This window comes from Ambystoma mexicanum, chromosome 14 (genome assembly GCF_040938575.1).
Source record: "Ambystoma mexicanum isolate Mex_15411 chromosome 14, UKY_AmexF1_1, whole genome shotgun sequence".
Classification (NCBI taxonomy): domain Eukaryota; kingdom Metazoa; phylum Chordata; class Amphibia; order Caudata; family Ambystomatidae; genus Ambystoma; species Ambystoma mexicanum.
This window is the reverse complement of record NC_090940.1, coordinates 307,914,831-307,933,627: the sequence shown is the minus strand read 5'-3', so window position 1 is coordinate 307,933,627 and position 18,797 is coordinate 307,914,831. Positions and strand designations below refer to the sequence as shown.

At 45.7% G+C, this 18,797-nt stretch overlaps 1 protein-coding gene across 3 annotated transcripts in view; it reads right to left on the bottom strand.

The window, feature by feature from the left end:
• The window catches only part of CCDC88C (coiled-coil domain containing 88C), a 916,777-nt gene that overhangs the window by 857,124 nt on the left and 40,856 nt on the right, over positions 1 to 18,797 (bottom strand). For all 3 annotated transcript variants that reach the window (XM_069637440.1, XM_069637439.1, XM_069637438.1), the window contains exon 2: positions 12,808 to 12,908. In XM_069637440.1, the coding sequence (XP_069493541.1) occupies positions 12,808 to 12,908 (101 nt within the window). The remainder of the gene's footprint in view (positions 1 to 12,807; positions 12,909 to 18,797) is intronic.

Sequence of the window (18,797 nt, the reverse complement as noted above, 5' to 3'; positions counted from 1 at the left end):
CATATGGCGGATACCCTTATGCAATAGTGAAGAGAAATGTAAAAAAAATTATGAGTTTGGAAAATTGGCCCGAGCAATGCCAGTGGTTTTGATTCATTCAAAACCTTCGACCATCACAAGTTTTGTGATGTTATGTTGCCTCTCTGTGTGGCGCAATGTCTTTAGAGAACATTGAGGTCATGAGCAGACCTGCGGTCAGTCGCATGATCTGTTGGGTCTGGTTAACCTGATTACATACCACGGAGGGACATCGGAGGATTCACAAGAGCTGGGCGGGACGGAATAAAGCTTTAACTTAAATATTTCGCCAGTCTCAAATATCCGAAACTGGTCTGATATTTTTTCATGCCAGTCCCCATGGGATTCCACAGTAAGGGCTAATCAGGAGTATATCCTCCAGGACTTAAGACCGCACACCCAGAAAGCATATTGGAGATTGTACAGAAACCATATTCACCTACAGATTTGAAAAATGTAATATCCCTGTGCGCATTCCGGATTTTACATCTTTCAAGAGGTGCTCCATTGTATGTTGCAGATTTATTTTTCTTCAATTAAAAAAAATGTTTTAAAACGTTTTTTGTAAACTCCTTTGAGTTTTTATTTTCTCTACAAATGTTTCTATAAGTATAAAAACAGGTTATTCAGGACATAGCAAACAGGAACTACAGTGTATACAGACGGTGTATATCGTGATAGCAGTTCATGGCTCGGAAGCAGCAAGAGTGGCCGAGGCATGCGGGTCTAGCAGCTTCACACACACCACACAACACACACACACACACACACACAAACACACAAACACACACACTTACTCTAACCAGTCTTATTTTATATGCAGAAAAACACATTGCTCAATGGGAGCATCACAAATCTGAATATGCATTCAATAGAAAAGTCACTCTGCAATTAAGCACTCGCTTCAGAAATCAGTGGTAGTTCCAATCCCAGTAATACAGACTCATCCTTCTGTGGTTTGTATTGTGACTGTGTAATGTTTCTGACCCCGATATGGCGGGCGCAATGGCCCTTCTCTAGCTGGGGTAGGTGGCCTATCAGTGTACAGCCAGAGCCAGACCTACTCCAAGATTGGCCTGGGGGAGTTGAGAGCGACTCTAGTCCCCCCAGTTCCCTGGAGGCCCCGATGGCTGAATATATGCAGGGCTATTGGTAGCACCACCCCCGCCCCATTACATATCAGCCTCTGTGTTGGCCCGGCCTCCTTCAGAAAACATTAAGGTCAGCAAGCACCTGAGCCCTCAGAAGCCTGACAGGAATGACTGGTCCAAGAAGAAACACCAGGTAAAGTAAAAAAACTCAAACTACTACTACCAGAATGCACTTGGGTTGAACCGGGAAAACCTGGCCAGGGGAATGGATTTGGTACCCAAATGGAAATTAGCTAAAGTTTCACCTTCCTAAACTAAAGGAGATGTCAAACACTATGACGAATCTAAGAAATTCGGTGCTCTACCCCTCAAGGGGAGCCACACCCATTGAGGCTAGGAGGTGAGCCTGCTTCACAAGACCCTCGCTAGGGGTCTGGGCAAGCGGGACCTCACTGCCAGGGACTCCCTCCCCCCTCTTGGGGGATGAGAACTCCCAAGGTAGAATGAGATGTCCCCTAAAGACTGTTCTCTCCGCCTATATAGGAGCCAAAGAAGCTGTAAAGATGATCAGGCCTTTTTATATTTCTGACACCACTGCTGAACCCTCCTAAGACTCGGCATCTTATGAAATCAGAAGCACCTAACCTCTCCTTACAGAGCCTCCTATTGCCAAATTCAGGAGCAAAAGCTGTTCTGGGGAGGCAGAGGGGGAGAGAGGGAGAGAACGAGAGAGCAAAAAGAGAGAGAGGGCGCGCGAGAGGGCAAAGAGAGAGAGAGCAAAGAGAGAAGGCACGCGAGAGGGCAAAGAGAGAGCAAAGAGAGAGCGCGCGTGAGAGGGCAAAGAGAGATAGAGGGCAAAGAGAGATAGAGGGCAAAGAGAGATAGAGGGCAAAGAGAGATAGAGGGCAAAGAGAGAGAGCAAAGAGAGCGCAAAGAGAGAGCGAGAGAGAGAGCGCAAAGAGAGAGAGAGTGAGAGCGAGGCAGCCACCAACACAGGAAGCATTAGATAAACAGGCAATGACGAACGCCGTCGATACATGAACCAGCAACCCTCCCTGGTCTGCGGGCCGAACAGGAAGAAGGGAGGCGGGTGGTTGAACGCTGCAGGGAAGCCCCAACCCAGATTCATTCACCGGCTAGAGGGCCAGTGAACAACGTGAATCTGGACCGAGGTAATAAAGTCACATAAAGAGGAAGGGACACAAATAGACAAGAGAAGTTCGAGAACCGTGAATTGCCTGCAAAAGGGTCAAGGCGTCCTAAGGGACACTAGGATGGATACCAATGCCGAATGCCAAGAGAGCCAAAAGGGTATGGAAAAGTATAACATCCATGCTACCTCAGTGTGACACGGATCATAGGAGCATGCTGAGCCGTAAGATACAGCATTGTTGGAAGAGGATCAGTCGAGTACCTCATTGTATCCAAGCATAGAAACCTTTGTTGAACTGAGCTATCCTTTTTAACACTTGAAAACCTTTCATGCCCTGTGTGACTTTGTAACCAGAGAAACAGACAGGCTTAGAATTTGAACTTTAGGATTTCTTCTTTTGAAAACCACTGTGGTGACCCAAGCTAGGAACCGTATCGTGGGACGAACATTTAATTTTGAAAATTGTCTGCAGGAGAAGGGGTCAGCTAGTAGGTGTTCAAGACCTCTAGGGAGAAAACACTCTTATTTTTGTTTCCTTTTCATCTAGTGGTAGGGCCAGTTAGTATAACACATTAGTACTGAGGACAGAGTTTTGAGTTATTTCACATCCTGGTGACCACCAAAGAGACTGAGAAAATGTTCCTGATGAAGGGGTCTGTTGATCCCGAAACGCGTTGAGCGAAGAATTCAACACAGCAGAGGAGTTAACTGTTCTATCACGAATATTAAATACTTTGTTTGAAGAGCCCTCCCATTCACTTGTAAGGGTTCCATTCAATTGGAAGGATTTCCCCTCACCTCGCATCATTAAAAAATCTACGCTAGCCCGGAAATACTGGCTCGACACCCACCTGCGCTAATCTATGCCACCCTCCTCCCCCACCCCCAAAACTCATCAGGCCGGCAACGCGAGCAATTCATCTGCATGAAAGGATGTGGTGAGATGCGTGCACTGAAGCGGAAAGATGGGTGGAAACAAGTGTTTTGTGAGAGAAAAAAAAGTACCAAGATTGGTTCGACCGACAAAGACCTCAACGAGTTGAAAAAAAAGCTAAAAAAATAAAAATACTAAAATAACAGTTTGCAGGTAGCCAGAACTCCTATCCGATCTCCCCTAGAACAAACGGAGGAGGGGGTTGAAATGTACCGTGTTGCCCTGCTTCGGCAAAGGCTGTGCGAAACGTGAGCCTCTGCACACGGAAACCCAAAGCGGGGCCCTTTGAGTAAAATGACACGCTCGCTGCTATTAAACTTTAAAGGCGGCTGCGGGCAGCAACTGTGCTCTCTCGCTCGCCGGCCTCGGTGCACAGGGCTTCTTCCTAGCAATGGTTTCTGGTATGCAAGGACAGCAAAAAAAAAAGTGTTTTAGTCCCCAGCAACAAAGGGATGTCAAAAGATTTCAATATAAACAGTAACATAAATCTAGCACTTGTTCTGCACTGGGCTTCTAGGCACCATTATATATGGGAAAACTTATCCCAAAAGTTGATACGCGGCTCCTAATGCGTTATCTAATGCATTGATCAAAACGTGTTTATGGGTCGCTTTAAAATAAGCAATGACATACAGATTCATGCTCACAGCTCTTAAGCCCCAGCAGTGCTCAAATTAAACAACAATTCCTAGTCAATTCAAGGGTGCCTGTGTGCCTCCTGAATTCCCATGCGGAACGAGTGTAGGCTCTGCCCACTCCAGCCCTAAAGTTGAATCAAACACTATTTTACAAGCAAGGAATCCCAAAGCGTGCGACCGTGTGCTGTGGTGAGTCTGTTTCATACCAGACTCACCACACACAACACCGTGACAGCTGCAATGTTGCTCTCTTCCGACTCAGGCAGTAGGCCTCATGACGTCGCAATTGAAGCGGAATAGCCGATTACACAGCAGTTGTAATGCCGTTTTCTTATTACAAGTCACTTGTGATGTCAAAACTAAACTGTAATATATGGGATGAAGTACCCCCTACCGTATGTTATAGGGATATTGCAAGTCGCTGTGGTGTTCCGTGACCAAATGGAACAAGGCCGAAGGGGCGAGCTCCTTTATAAGGTCACAGAACTCTGAGGTGACTTGCAATATCCTTTTTATATGGTAAGGGGGTATTACGCGGCCACACACGGTCATCCCCTTTAGTACCCGGCCTCTTGCTTAAAGACATCTTGCATTTGCGGATCCATGCAATCATCGTGGAATCTACTCGGATTTAACAAACAGCGAATGCGCAGCTTGGAATAAGCTACAGAACAACACGTTGAAACATTTTAATAAAATGTGTAACAATTGGAGATCTCAGGTAGGTAATAAACACAACGTGGTACTTCCAGTAAGTTTAATGTCTCTTGAGGTACGATGTAACTTTGATGAGACACCGGCAGCACCCCACCACCCAGCAGGCAACAAATATTTCTCTCTGTAACGGTCAACTCTCGAACACCATACGTCACCCAGCCTCGCGCGCGCCAACATTCCGATATGCAGGAACAGCACGTGCATTCCTTCCATTCTCACAACCTTAAGATACAACAACAAAATGCTTTGAATAAAACGTTTAGATTTTGCAGTTTAGTTTAAGTAAGAACAGTCTGCTTCTTGCTCACAGCTCGTAAACTCCAGCAGGGCACAAATGAAACATTCTACCATAAACAATTCCTTGGCAAACAATTGCTGCAAAGTTGCACAGAAACCTATTTAACAAGCAAGACATTTGAAAAGCTTGAAACAGCTGTACAACACCTTTAATTCTGACCTTTGCTGGCTCAAGCAGCAGGCACTGTGACTTCGCAATTGAAGTGTAACAGCAGATTAAGTGCCGCTGTCATGCCATTTTCTTATATCAGGGCAGTTCTGATGTCACAACTAGACTGCAATAAGATAATTATTTCCAGGCCTTTGTACAGCTATTACAGGCTGTCATGTTATTATTATTACGTGGCATTACGTAGCCGTTCCACGGGCAAAACCCAGGGGTTTACACTAGCGGTTCAAGCCCACGTTGCTAACCACCTGATTGGCTGCCCTCCCCCGCACCCCCCGCCCAGGGTGTTAATGTATTTTAAACATTATTGCCCAACTCAACGGTTCCCATTTTTTGACAATGCGTTAATGGAAAAGACATATTGGCAAAAGCCGGATTCACCCGGATGTTAACATGTTGCACACAGATTTCAGGGACAGATGGATAACCCACTGAACGATCACATCCTGACTTTAAGCACAAAAAGGAATACATTTTAATACAACTGGCGCGTCCTTGGCCTCCCGCGTAAAGCAGACCGGGAATAACAGCAGCATTAAAATAAAACAGTTTTAAATGATAGGAAAAGAGAAACAGATGTATTGAAGCGTCTGGTTTGCTGATGTGAAAACAATACGGTTACCTGCAAGGTAAACGGCAAGGTAAGGCACCCCTGCGTAAGGCGCCAGACACCCTGGCCCTACTAGTATAAATATCGATATTGCACAAGTTAGTGATACTAATGTTATCAACCTCAGAAGGGTGAAAGGCTGAGAGCGCAACGAGGATTCAACCTGGCCGCCTAAAGGTTAGACACACATTTCTGCAGCAGCCTCAATAACCTCCTGAGCATTTTCATCTAGAATTCAGACACAGCGAGCGCAAGCCTACACTGTACTATCAGATGTCCAGAACAAAGAGCAGGAATGCGGCTCAGCCTTCACCTGCAGAAAGCCAGCCCTGAAAAGCAGGTTCTGTGTGCACCGAAACATATCTGGTCGAGCAGCGGCAATAAATAAAAGGAATGCCAAAGGAATGGGTGGGGACGACAAGCAGCACAATGGCACGGTTAGCCCATTGCATGTCATCAGCATACACAGCTCCTCACAAAGGGCCACACTTGTACGTGTTTGTGCAGGATACACAACAACAGTGTCTAAAAATGGTTACAAAAGCAGTTAAACTAAGTCATTGTTTTAAAGGTCACTTGACAAGTTGCGATTGGCGCGACAGGATTCCGTTAGGACACATGGTGTATGCATGTTCAACAAGCAAAAAACGCAAGGGAATTTCTACGACTAAAAAAAATAAAGTATAATCAGTAGTCAATAGATGCAAGTACACAGAGGGACGACTGGGACAACAAGTCGACTCAGGCAGCAAACAAAAAGGTGTTCACAAGGACAACTCACTATCTCTGGCTTTCTGCAACGAACTAAGAAAGAACAGAGTGCACATTTAGGAACTGTTGCAACAATTGGTGCCTTTTAAATTTAACAAATTGGGCCAGTACCGGCTGTACAGTGCACCAAGTCATCACACAGGCCCACAAACAGACCCACACTGGCATGTGGGAGTTAGTGGGTTGGGGGGGAGGGGGTCATTACCTATAAGGTAGGGCCATTTATGCACGGCTTCATAGGCTAGTTCATGCCTGCAACAAATGTACATAAAACTAGATGCAAGATGCAACTGGAGCTTTCTCCACACTATTTCAATAGAAACCTAAAAACCATTAGGCTACTAAGAGGATCCAGTAGAAACCATCTGCAAGTAGTAGACTGGCTTCGGGGGGTGGGAGGGGGGTGAACATGAAAACAACCCGAAGCTATAGCCTCAATTTCCTTTCACCTACTTACATTTTAGGATTCAGAGCGAAGTACACTGTGAATTAGTAAAACGGTCCCTGCTCTTTTGGAGCAAGCTTCCTCTCAATACACTTTTGGAATAGACAATAGAGTGGCCACTAAATCTGTGCGGTTTGGGGGGCGGGGGGAGTTTCTCTGCTTGCTACTCGGTCAGGCGTGGTTAGCTTGACACACCTCTCCAAGGAGCTGCATTGGATTGCCCAGGCCAACGGGTGCTATGTATTCACCTGCCATTAACTCTGTGCATTTGGAAAGGTGTAAAAAGGAGCATTAAGACACACCCAGAAGACTTAAAGTCTGATGCACAGGTCTGTACCCTGCGGCTCTGGAGGTCTTTTGGGCTAGTACTCTTTTGATCCCTCGCCATGGGCTCCAGGGAACCCAGAGAGCCACACGTTGCAGACCCTGGAACGGGGCAAAGAGTTCTAGCTTGCATCGCATATGGAAATTAGGTTTGTGGCATGGTATGCAATCACTCCTCATTCCCTAGAAGTGGCTCCTGCCTACTGGGTAATGTGGGAAACCTAGGGGCGGCCATTAGCGCCTGCTCAACGCATCTTCATTTTAATACCTACTACTGCACTTCGCAGTGCACTCGTTCCTGAAATGTATTTCCCCGCCATTCAGCTCAAGAGCATCGGCAGTCCTTAAGCATGTCCAAGACATTGGACCAATGACACCCAAACAAGACAAAAACATACTCTGTGATTGCTTAGCACCTGTGAGCGGTATACACCTTTGCCTGGCACAGTTCCGTTTTCATTAGCACACCTCACAACGACTCCTCTTCTACGGGAAAAAGGCGCATATGCACCTCGTAGCACCCCTCAGGCCAGCATCCATCCAGCCACTGGTGCCACATTGCTGCTCATGTTTGGCCTCCCACACACTGGCTGTGTGGACCTGTGCACTGTCCTTTTGAAGCATTTAAAACACACCACAATATCACAATCGCCTCCTGAGGAAGCCGATGCTGAGGATCGAATAACCTAAAATTACAAAGATGATTTAGTGATTTCAATTGCAAAAAGGAAATGCACAAGAGGACCGAGTCCAACACTACTACAACGCAACTGACGCTGAATTTGCAAAACTGGGATTTCTACAGGAATCGACAAACACGTGTGTGAGCAATGTTGATAACTGCGACACTATTGCACTTATAGGATGATCAATACATCTACATAACTATCAATATAAATAAAGCACTGCACAAAAACAACGATGAAAACAGGGGCCTTTAATTCCGAACAGCCAGCATAGGAAAAGCAACGCACGATTGCACATTTTTACCGGAGGTTTTGTTTGGGTCAAATTAAAGGACAATCGTAGGAAGCCCTGTATAAAAGTGTGCACACTTGTGGAGTCCACCTGTGCATGTTTTCTGGGGTGCAACCCCTCGATTTAGACTTTTAAGATCATTTGTGGGTTATACTGACAAGGGTGGGGGTGTAGATCAGTTGGGTCTTGGACGGGTTTATCAGGATCCCAGATGCATCATAAGGTTTGCATTAGTTTGATCAAGGGAGGCGTTGGGGGGTGGGGGGGGTTGTGTTTGGTCGGGATCTGCAGGTCATGCAAACCAGGCAGACTGTGGGCTTAAAACAGAGGAGCACAAGTGAGTGCATAGACCCCAAGTTAATTGGACATTCAATGCACTGGAGCAGGTTCCCTCATCCTTGGAACTTATTCGATCGAGGCGTTTGCCCTGTAAATAATTAAGAACATGTTCCCACAGGTGGCAGGGGGAAGCAGAAGCTTCCATAGCGATTGACCTAAGTCCCTTCCAGGAATTGATTGCGTGTGCCTACCTAGTGCAAGCTTCACCTGTACAAAAGTGTCTGCATTGGCTCTGTGGCCTTCAGAATTGCTCACTTAGAACACTGCAAAAAAGCTAGTTCTGCAAAACAAACCATGTCCTACTGCAGTTGAAAAACAGGAATTTGCATAGAAATGCACCAAAAAATGAAGCATTTTACAAATATAAACAAAGCAGGTTGATAAAGCACGGTCTGTTGTACAGCTGACAGATGTAAGGAACGCTTAGAATTAATCTGAACCGCAGACAATTCTCTGTGCAGCTTCAATTCCATTCCATTCCATTGGATTGTACCCTGCCTACCCCATTACAGGCAAAGACTAGTCAACAGCCAACTAATATTGTCCTGGTCCATTCGTCGGGAGGACCAATCCAGACCAACTGGGGTGGGTATGCCCAGTTCATGGGTCCCAAATTACACACCGCTAATCCTGCCCCTAGGAGGACAGAACATGTCTTGGGTTGCTTGAGATGGGAGCTAGCAGTTAAGGCTGTCCTACCCTTTATGGGATGAGACCAACACTTGTTTGTATATAATTGCCCTCTCCTGTATTGGCACAGTAGCCTGAACACAATGGATTGAAGGCAGCCCTGAGCAATTGCCATTTGCAGTTCATTTAAAGCTTTACAGCCATCTTTTTTGTGTGTGTCTAATATACAACTGAACAAATTCCTGGGAACACACAATACGGTGCAGTCATTCCCACAACCTTCTGAGAATACAGCTGTTGCCCGAAGCTTACTAATCGTTGCCAAACTTCCCTTCCTGTCCCTTCTATAAGTGCCTGACAGATTCACAGCTTCATCCTGGAGGTGGTCAGGCACTATAGAACAAATCTCTAATATTTCTTGGTGAGAGCTCTTTTTAAACTGTTTTTCATGCCACTGCATTTTCTTGCTTGTGCATCTATGTCGCCACATATACAGAAAGTGTGGCGGTGCAGAGGTGGTCACACGGCATGTCACGTTTGCAGCACCTATTCAAAAGATTGATTAAACTCCATTTGAATACACTATGAATAGAAATGTACTTAAAATATGAAAGTGATTCTAACGACGATTTACAAAGTCAGCCCTGAAAAAGCACCTGTGTGAGCGAAACATGTGTTGGCCTAACTAACCTACCATTATTGGAACATAACATTTTTTATTGTTACATTTTTTAACATCAAATTCAAGCCTCAGAGAGGGCATATTAAAAGTTACCTGCACCGCATTCTACCCGCTGATAAGGAAACCCGCTACTTCAAAATGATAGCACTTCACACTAAGCCTCAATGCTACATTCTCACAAATCATATTTTCTGGGTTCTTCGGAGGTTTATGCTTCCAGCCTATTGAACATTTGTGTTTTTGCCCGAGATCACTTGGAAGGCATGTGTCTGCAATTTACGGTTACCCCAAGATCAGGGCGCACTGGCACGCCAGCTTAAGTGGAAATGTGAGATTCAAATGTGCCATGTGATTTCAGAAACTGGCCAAAAACATTGTTTTATGACCACGGAACACTGGTCACTGGGCCTGAACGTTTTCGTAGGAGATTTAGACTAGCAACTCCTTCCGATAAGTCACGCTGTGGACAGTGGTTTGGGTCAGAAGGCTAGTACAAATGAATAGTAGGTTATTACACCCAGGACTGTCTGTAAAGAGTTCCACCCACTTGTTTTAACGGAGCGGCAAATGCCTGAAGGATGCCTAGGTGAGGGCTGTTCCACTTCCTAAAATGAGACTTGCCTTAGGCTTATTGGAAGCTTTTAAAAACATTAATTATCTTCTTCAAACCCCACCAGACAAGCAGGTCTCTCTAACGATCCTCCTGCTCCTCCTCTTTCTCCTGCTCCTCCTCTTTCTCCTGCTCCTCCTCTTTCAGGATTTGAGATTCCACGTTTGGAGAGTGTGCAACATTTTCATATTAACTGTAAATGCTCAAATGCATTCTGCCCCGTGGCATATGATGCTCACCCCCTTAAATAGCCCTCCTCACGCAACTCGGGCAATAGGCACGTTGACAAATTGAAAGGAGTCTTCTTCAGTTCATATGCACAGGGTGCGAGTACCACTGTCTGAACACGAGCATCACTGCCTACACGGTGTGTCTTGGACCTGCCCCCCATTAATTGTCGCAATCTTCTCATCTGAAACCCACCCGCCCCCATTTTCTTTCTCTGCCTCCGTCAAGGAATTTAGCCGACCTTTGCCTTGCGTCCAAGAGTGCATTATTTACGAGCCTTAATGTAGCAATAAACCCAGAGACGGCGTGCCAATACCGCCCCAGGTATAGCCCCCGGGACCCATAGTTACAGGCCTGAGCGAGGCTCAGAGCGCGGATTGCCCAGTTTCGAGCCTCCTCATTGGCTATGGGGCTGCCCCGCCCCCTGCCGGGAACAAACAGGCACGTACGTGCGTTCACAGGATTACACCGTGGTATGGCACGGAAATGAGCCAATCACGTTAAATGTATCCCGTGGACGCACGTATGCCGGTAACTAATGTTTTGTAAGCCATGAATTTAGCGATAACCACATTGGTGCCAGGGTCGAGCAGTGTGATGGGGTATTATTGCTTAGTGGTAATACTAGTTTTGAGGGTGGGCGGGGTGGGGGATTAACACAAAACAGACCAGTTGGTGCAGGTGGATCGGAGCCAGTTTCCCATTTGTATGACCAAGGAGGCAGCGTTGGGGTGGGGGGTGGAGGAGGATCGGGAGATGGTATTGTGGTGAGGATTTAGGGAGAGAGGGTTCGGGGTCATGGAAGGATTGCAGGGAAGGGTGCCGAAGGCAGAGGAATATGGCAGACTCAGGGAGGCAGTGGGCCTTAGCCTCAGGATGGAACAAAGATTTAGATTCAGCCCTTGTTTTTGATATCCTGATTGGCTGATGCCTTATCCCCGGGGTGTTCACATATATTAATATCCGAGACAAAAGCCTTCTCCAACACTTAAGCCTTTTGCAATGTGTGTTAATGGAGACACAGACCTGTGCCTGTCCTGAACGGAGCTCAAGACTAGATCAAAGATTGTGTCCAGGTGGAGGTGGTCAGATTTCCCCCGGGCAAAAAGAAATAGGCCCAGGCACCAATAAAACGAATCCGTAAATTACTTTCAATTACTTTTTGGCACACACCGAGTAAGTACCATTGGGCACATTGAAGGAAAAACTGTTGCTGATAGCTCATTTTGACGCGCATTCGGTTGCTAACATTGGTCAAAACAGCCAGTCACACAGTACAAAAGTGGCCCACTCCAGCATCGCCTTATAGGCCCGTCAAAGCATGAGAGCAACTGGGAGGTCAATTTCCCTGCATAGCAGATGGGGAAAAGTCGAAATCAGCTGTGACCCTTTGCCTGTGGCCAAACCCTTGCATTCTGCTCCTTGTATACCTCTCACACCACCTCAAGTGAGTTATGAGGCTACTAGCAACAGGAATACCGGGACACCTCCCATTTGAACATTTATTTTTATTTTATTGCAAATAGCGCAAACTTATAGCGCAAACTTATAGCGCAAACTTATCTGGAGATCAGTGGAGCGCTTTACCACTGGAGGGTGCCAACATTGAGCTGGGCATTTTATACAGTAGCGCAGTACTGTTGGATAAAAAGGAAGGATTTTTTATCCACCCGCCAGGTATTGCTGAAAGAGTCATGTTATTTACGGAACTGGAGGTTGGTGGGGGCATTTCGAGCTTCTGCCGGGATACATTACATACAGTAGCGTGTACAGTGGTCCTCGGAGGAAAACCTACAGAACCATGTTTTGCCAGGCCTCTTCTCCACATCTAGTCTGTGTGCTGTCCACCCTCATCACCTAGTCATTAGTTGCACCCCGCGCTGCTCAAGTTGTGCCTGGTCTTTTTTCAAACAAGACATGAATAGCTGTGCTTTTCTTTTTTCTGATTCACTTCAATAATTGTATAAATACATCCATCATGGGTTTGCAAGTTTTAGTTCATTTTGATTAATGTTAAACGTTCATACCCCTGGTGACAGATCTGTCTAAGGATCTTAAAAACAGCATTTTACAGGGTTAAGGAGCAGGGTGGGCAGGGCACCCATTTTAAGCTCTTTTCCCAGATATCTAATAAACTGACTCTACATTAATATTTTGGAAAAAAAGCACGTACATTTGAAGCATGATTTTGTGGAGAAATACGCCATCCACCAGATCCATGTACATCCCCAACTTATCTTCGTTCTCGCTTCCACATGGGCCAAATGTTTTCACCTGTTAGGAATGAGACAAAAAAAACAGCAAAATTAGAAAAAATATATATTCCAAGTGATCACAGACTTCGTACAAATATGCCCTTCAAAAGCGTCATTAGTAATTAAACCCTATGCTAGGATTTCCTGGAAGAGAAAATGGGATTGAATGTTAGAGAAAGTTGCTGTCAGTGCAACTCAGCACCTACACAATAGAGCACCTGCACGCTGCTTGGATTTGGCGGCACTTTTAATTAAGGAAAAGCATTATTTATGTCACACTCCACAGCGCCCCTAGTAGCCACTGCTGGAAGTTCACCTCCAGGTCTGAGCCACAACAGCAAGGTGAAAGATTCCTCTTCTTCCTCCCCCGCTAAATTCATGGCGTTCTCTAGAAGCCCCATACTGGCCCCCATAGGGTGACAGTACAGAGGCTGATGCAGCAGGGGCATACACCCAAGGGGCATGAACTGGGAAGGGAGTACAATAGCTGGGTGGGGGAGCAGGCACAGAAAAACCTATGACATCCTCTGGGGCAGAAGGGGTCACTGGGGGTAACACTGGGAACAGTAACTCTGTTGTCACTTTCAATTTGTTTTGCGTTGTAATTGTTTTTGTAATGGGTCTTTAAATATGCCCAGCGTTCCGAGACTTTCAACAATGTGCTTTTGTCTGCACGCGACCACTCCATAACAAAGTATTCATTCTAATTCAAAAGTTAACAAGTCTTATTGTTGGCTTGTTTACAAGAATTCCACTCAGAAACCTCCAAAAACGTGCCACCATGCACACGACCACTCCGATACAAAATATCCTTGCGCATATCTTCAAACACTCACATAGTGGGTTTCTGTTTGTATAGAAACGCACTGGTTGCTTTGTTGAGAGTTCCTCTAGCGCAGATCTCCCAGCCTTCTGGTCTTTGCTTCAGGGCTCCACGTCCTGCCCCTCAGGTACTCCTGGGTCGGCTTCTGGCCCCAGGAGAACGAGCACCTAGAGCAATACAAAAAGGGGCAGCCTTCTAAGGATGGCTCCCCTTTCACGCTTCCTTTGGCTCCACAGAGCCCCAGTTCCTGGGCCGCTCTTCCCTGAACTATAAGCGCGCACCACAAGGAGAACTCGCTGTTCTTCTTGGCCTCTCTGCTGCAATTTCACCGCCACTGCTCCTACCACCACTCCCTCTCCCTCTCTCTCTCTCTCTCTCTCTCTCTCTCTCTCTCCCATTTGCTGGGGCCTTTTATACACCTGTAGCCCTTTAACAGGCTGCAGGTGCAAGTTGACAATTAGCCATGCCTGACCATCATTAATGGGATATGCCCGACCTTGACTGCTCTCAGCAGGCCTCTTCTTCATTCCAGTACCCAAGTGGTGAAAGTAGCCTTCACTGCTCCTGGTAGTCTCTTCCTCGTCTCAGTACTTTTAGTAGCCATGTATGAAGAATTCAAGGGAGTTGCTTTGTAATAACCCATTAAGACGGAGAAGGGTTGGTTTGGTCATTATTAGGAAAAGGGGGGTAGCATGTCCCACCCAGGTGATCCTCCCTCGCTTGTCCACCCCCAGGGTCAGGATCCAAGAGCGATGGCCCTTCCCTAACCACCTGCACAGAGGAGCCATTGGGAATAGGAGTGGGAACCCCTCAGATTTCTCACAACATATACACTTGCACACCATTACATACTGAATATGTACTGTCCAAACGCAACGCAATGACATCTCCACATGACAAAAATGAATCATCACTCCTCCACTCTATGCGGAAGTAACCCATTTACTACACCTGGCTACAATTCTTAGTTAACTATACACATTGTTTAAAATGTTTTCACATCAGGTCAATGTACAAAATAAAATTGTATTTTATTTGTACATATCCCGGTTGCATTTTTCATCCCAACCAAAAAAAAAAAAAAAAGATATAGGGCCTCATTACAAGTCCGGCGGTAGCCATGCCGTTAAACCAGCAGGCTGCCGCCGGACTTGCTAAATTTTCCAGCGCCTGGCTTGCCTGTAACAGCAGAGGATTCCAACGCCGCCGGTCCGGGAAGTTAGGCGCTGGAAAAATGGTATTCCCCAGTCCCATTTGAGTCAGATAGGACTCAAATGGGAGCCGGGGGCGTGGGGGGGTGACACAGAGGCACCGGCACCGTAAATTACGGTGCCGGTGCCTCCGTTGTGGTCTGCGTAACGTGGTCGCTGTGCCCAGCAGGGCAGACCTGCCATGCACAGCGCCTCCAGCAGGCAGACTCGCTGTGTGCCGGTCTGGTAACAATGGTGCCGGTAGGCTTACCGGCACTGCGGTTACCAGACCGGCACACTTGTAATGAGGCCCATTGATTATTAACATAATGAAGTAAGAGGTTACTCTACAAGGTACAAAAACCGATGAATTAATGAATTTATTAAATCGGATTTCTACATTAACAAACACAGGTAAATACACCATAAGTAAACATTGTACAAATGGGTAAAATAATAAAAATCTATAGTATAGTACAAAAGAGATAAACATTTTAAAATAGTTAAGACCACCCTTCCACCCTCAAGCCCTCGACAGAAGACAATAACTTGCCGACCCCAAACCGGGTACTAAACTAGAACTTTCATTGCCTGTCTTATCAAAGCCTGTCTCACATAGTTGCCCAAATTAAAAAGAAAGCCCAGATCTGTATAGTTCGAAATAAAATGTAGTGCCCTCTACAGTCCCTGATGTTTTTCAGGAAGAAGGGACTTAAGAAATCCCTTCACAAATCCAAGTACCAATTACAGATTTGCTAAAGGTCCTCCCTTACTGTTAGCCCGCACATACAATTTTTTCGCCGGGTCGCCCATCCCCCTTTTAGTGCAGGCTCTTAAGGGTGACATATTTAAATGCATGAATAGAATGGAACGTCTACAGTTAGGCGAGGGGAAACTACACACACACACCGCCCTCAGGCTCATCGCTGCTTCTCAAAGATGCATATAGGATCAGAGAAGCCAAAACCTGGTCCGCACTCCACTCCTCAGCCTGATACCTACTTAGTATCCCCCTTTTAACCCTCAATTTCAGATATGACATGAGGAGATCTCTTACTGAATTCAGTGACTATCTAGGTCGAAATGGTGACAAGCGCTGTAGGGTGCATTTCCATCATTTCTGCACTGCAAGCCTGTCTGACATTTTTCAAATTCAATTTTCTATGAATTATCCCACAACAGAACAATAGGCTGGAGAGCTATTGTAACTGTGCACTTAGCATTTTCTTATTTTTTTTATCTAAAATTGATTGAACCATGCTAGTTATACTTAGAATTGATTCTTGGACTGTGTATGCACTTTTAGACTGGGGATAATAATAGGACCCCTTGGGGGACCCTTTTGTCTTTTCTAAGCTCCTCTTCCCCCTTCTTTTTCTTTCCTGTTTTCACCCCCTGTACAGTAGATGTGGGTTTGCACTCATTCTGTTCCCATCTTGTACTGTAGGGTGAATATTCGGTTGTCATGCACTTTACCTGTATATATTCAATATTCATTGTCTGTTTTTATGCTGTTTTATAATGGATTCAGCACTGTGTGTTATGTGATTGAATCTGTGAATAATAAAGATATTTTGATTTTCTATTATCCTTGACCTGGCCTTTCCCCTCATTGGGCTCTTTTACTGATGGTTACTTACTTCGCTTGATTTTTCTAGCAGTTTGCCCCGCGTGACCCCACTCCTTTTGGTTGCTTGCTTTGTTACTCCCCTGGGTCTACGTGGTAGGGGACGCCTATCCTTGATCATATGGATCCCACCCATCTGCATTAGTTTCAGACCATCTTGGAACCACTTGAACTTTGGGCAGAAACTTGAGCTTACCATCTCCGTTAAAATATACTGCACTTTATAATTTGTTGAGGCTGCTTGTAGTACCTTCAAAAAGAAGGCGCTGTGTCTCAGTTTGACCTGTGTAGCAAACCTAGTAATACCAAACTCCAGACACAGGGCACAGTTTGGGGATCCCAGCAGGAGGCCAGTCAATAGTTTCATGACCCCGTTTTGAATAACCTCCCACCTGTCGCAGTTAGTGCTCCCCGATAATTTGGTGACATACAATACCAGGCTCCCCACCTTACATGACTTTGCCCAAAAAACGCCCTCCAAATCTATGATAAAATCTTTTCGACCTAGTCCTGGCTTTGGAGCTGACCAACTCCAAATGCTTCCCCCACTTCCCGTTACTCTCGAAGGTTAGCCCTAGGTAACATAAGGAGTCCACAACCTCAACTTTCTCTCTGTTAAGGGGTCAAAAATAATTAACTGTTTTCCTGCAATTGCCCACTACCACTAATTTGGCCTTGTACCTGTTCAGGCTTAGTTTATTAGCTTTAAAATTTCAAACGACTTAACCCCCAAACAAAGGGGATTCATTTTTATGCTCGCTTCTACAAGGTTGAAATCTGCTACCAAAAAAAAAAAAAAAAAAAAAAAAGACAAACAATAAAAAGGGCCAGGAAACAACCCTGTTTAACACCCCAATTTGTAGGAAACTCCTCAGTAAGCAGAGCTTGGTTAGTTTCTCTCACAGTAGCAGCCGTGTTTAAATAGCTGCATAAAATGATCTGCATTAAATTCGGAGGCACCCAGATATCCTTTCATTTTTGCCATAAAGCCCCCGTATTGATTGTGTTGAACGCCTTCTCCAGGTCCAGAAAGGCCACATATAACTTGCCCCTTCTAATTAAACAGTATTTCTCAAACAAAAGACTTAGGACCAAAGAATGGTCCATAGTTGAGAACCCACTGTGGAGGAACCCTGCTTAAAAAAGGAGCTAACGCAGAGTTGCTTTCCGCCCAGTCTTGAACTCTGCTCTTTAGACATTTATTAACATTTTTACTAGGAAGATTGAGCGGTAGCAATGAGGGTCATTACATACGCCCTTCTTAAAAATCGGGCTTCCTTCCATGAGCAGGGGGCAACCATGGAACTGGAGATTGCGTTAAAGCGTTTTTCTAGAATGTTAGCCCACCAGGTAGGGCTCAATTTTAGAAGGTCTGACTGTAGGCCGGACAGCCCGGCTGCCTTCCCCAACGGAAGAGCGTCTTATACACCCCAATATCTCCCCCTGGGAAAAGACAATGGGGTCCTCCCCGTCTCCCGGCTCACACGGGGAGGGCTCACCCTCGCTGCTAGCATCAAACAAGATGCCAGTGAAGTGATAGACCCACAGCTGGGATACAGCAAGGGTCAACCTTCTTCAAATTATCAAACCCTCAACTAAACTCCAAAAAAGCCTAGAGTTGTTTATAACCGCAATCTCTACTTGCTCCCACTGTGTCACTATATACTCTCTCCTCTTAGTTTTCAGCAACTTTCTATAGTCAGATTTAAGGGCATATATTTGCCCAGTATTCAGATCACCACCTTTCCCCGCCCCATTGACTTTCCTTTTCAGAGACCTGCATTCTTGGTCAAACCAGGCCATTCCCATAGCGTCTGTCCTGTAGGGCTGCTTTCTGCTCAGATGCCGTTTCCTGCTTTCATTGGGCAGTACCAGCAGTAGTTCTTAATATTTAAATGCACGCTATGTCACCCAATTATATGCAACTAAACTTTGTCTGCTTTTCCTCAACTCTGGCTGACGCCAGAATCATGTCCCACTGTGCCTGCTTTAGACGAAAAGGACGCTGTCCTATACTTTTACCGTTTTCCCCCCATCCTGAGCAGAGATATGGCTAGAGAACTTAAAACCAACAGCAAGAGGGAAGTGGTCGCTGTCCATTCGGACAGCTACCTCAAATCAGGAAATCCGGGGAAAGAAGTAGCTGTCAACCAAACAGTAGTCAGTTATGGAGCCACATTTACCCCAGCTACATGTGGGCTTAGACGGGTGGTCTCCTACACACCTCCCATTCAGTTCAACCAGGTGGTATTCCTTCATAAAATTGCT